Source organism: Volvox carteri (assembly GCF_000143455.1).
Source record: "Volvox carteri f. nagariensis unplaced genomic scaffold VOLCAscaffold_433, whole genome shotgun sequence".
NCBI classification, from domain to species: domain Eukaryota; kingdom Viridiplantae; phylum Chlorophyta; class Chlorophyceae; order Chlamydomonadales; family Volvocaceae; genus Volvox; species Volvox carteri.
Window position 1 is genome coordinate 4,982 of NW_003307960.1, and position 1,374 is coordinate 6,355.

General features: G+C 48.5%; 1 protein-coding gene across 1 annotated transcript; it reads left to right on the plus strand.

Annotated features, from left to right (window-relative positions):
• Positions 1–413: 413 nt before the first annotated feature.
• Positions 414–1,145, plus strand: VOLCADRAFT_101170 (uncharacterized protein; the record flags this gene model as incomplete). The annotated part of the gene is made up of 3 exons (XM_002959620.1): positions 414–461; positions 611–679; positions 936–1,145. 3 exons carry the CDS (start codon positions 414–416, stop codon positions 1,143–1,145), a joined length of 327 nt encoding a protein of 108 aa, XP_002959666.1.
• Between the last annotated feature and the right edge of the window lie 229 nt (positions 1,146–1,374).

Genomic DNA, 1,374 nt, shown 5'->3' on the forward strand with positions numbered 1-1,374 from the left:
GGTGCAGGGCACTGGTCTACTGATGTCCCTTTCACACACATACGGGACATTCTCGCCCAATGTGGGGCTCGAACTCACGACCATAAGGTTAAGAGCCTTGCGCTCTACCGACTGAGCTAACCGGGCAGAAAATGTCCAGATGTAAGTTAACATTAACACATCACAATGCCATTGGGATTGGTGCTGCACACAACTTCCACCACTCTGTTTGCCCACCTACCCATACCCATGAGTACTGTTATTTATGTTAGTATGTTATGTATATATATATACATCTATCTATATATATGTTATGTTAACCTTGTATGTACTACATTATATGTACGAGGTTGGCACGTATAGGTAGTCGACAGGGATTCACTATTTTAGGGAAGAAAGAATGTACAAGGATTTCCATGCCTTAGTGGTCCTTCATGCCTAGGCACGCATTCAGTGCCATCAAGTGTTGCTTGCATATGCTGGTAAGCGGGCGAGGGTCCTGAGACTGTGCAAACCGGCTGTGGCACTCTTATGTACTACATGCAATTAGGGTTTTAGGGTTTTGTGGGGACACCGACTTCACACGGACTTCACACTCCTCCTTCACACTGCTGTGACTCCCTCCTCACAGACATGCTCTCCATGGCCAGTAGACCACCAGCTTCGGGCCTCCCACCCACAGCAGCTGCATCTGGTTATAGTGAGTGATCTGTGGAGCCGGTAAGGAGTAGACTTGATGCTTGTGGTTGATCTGGCAGATTCTATTGGATTCTGATGGTGGCCGCCCAATCCCGCAAAGCCACTGACTTTGCAGAAGCTGGCGTGGATGCAATGGATGAGGGTTCACCAAAACATGGGGGAAGTTAGGGACTGAAACCCACAATCTCCATCCTGGACATAAAACTGGAGGACGATGCCTTATAATTATCCATTAAGCCACACGACCACTGCCATAGCACATGAAAAACACCCAACACCTCATTCTGGCTGCCAGGCATGTGAGGAGTGAGTGGGCACAGCCCATCCCACAATCACGTGTACATCACCTAGGCATGCATGGGGCCATGGGCATGTTTTGCTGGGCACACAGGTATTTAGGCATGGCTGGGCGGTTGTTGGGGCAAGGATCTTATTCTCAATATTTATGGGTGCTAACCATGCCCTAATACAGGTTGGCAATCTTCACTCATTCACCCATCTCCCTGCTGTGTACTTATGTCTTTGCGTCTATTATGGCGCAGGACAGAGCACTTTACAGTTCAATATGCCAGAGCATTCATCCCTTCCTGCCTGGGTGTTATTGGCATGTGGCAAAGCACACATTACCTCGGACATGCACCTGGACCTGCTACCAACACACATGTGCTTCAGGCATATGGAACAACAAACTANGTG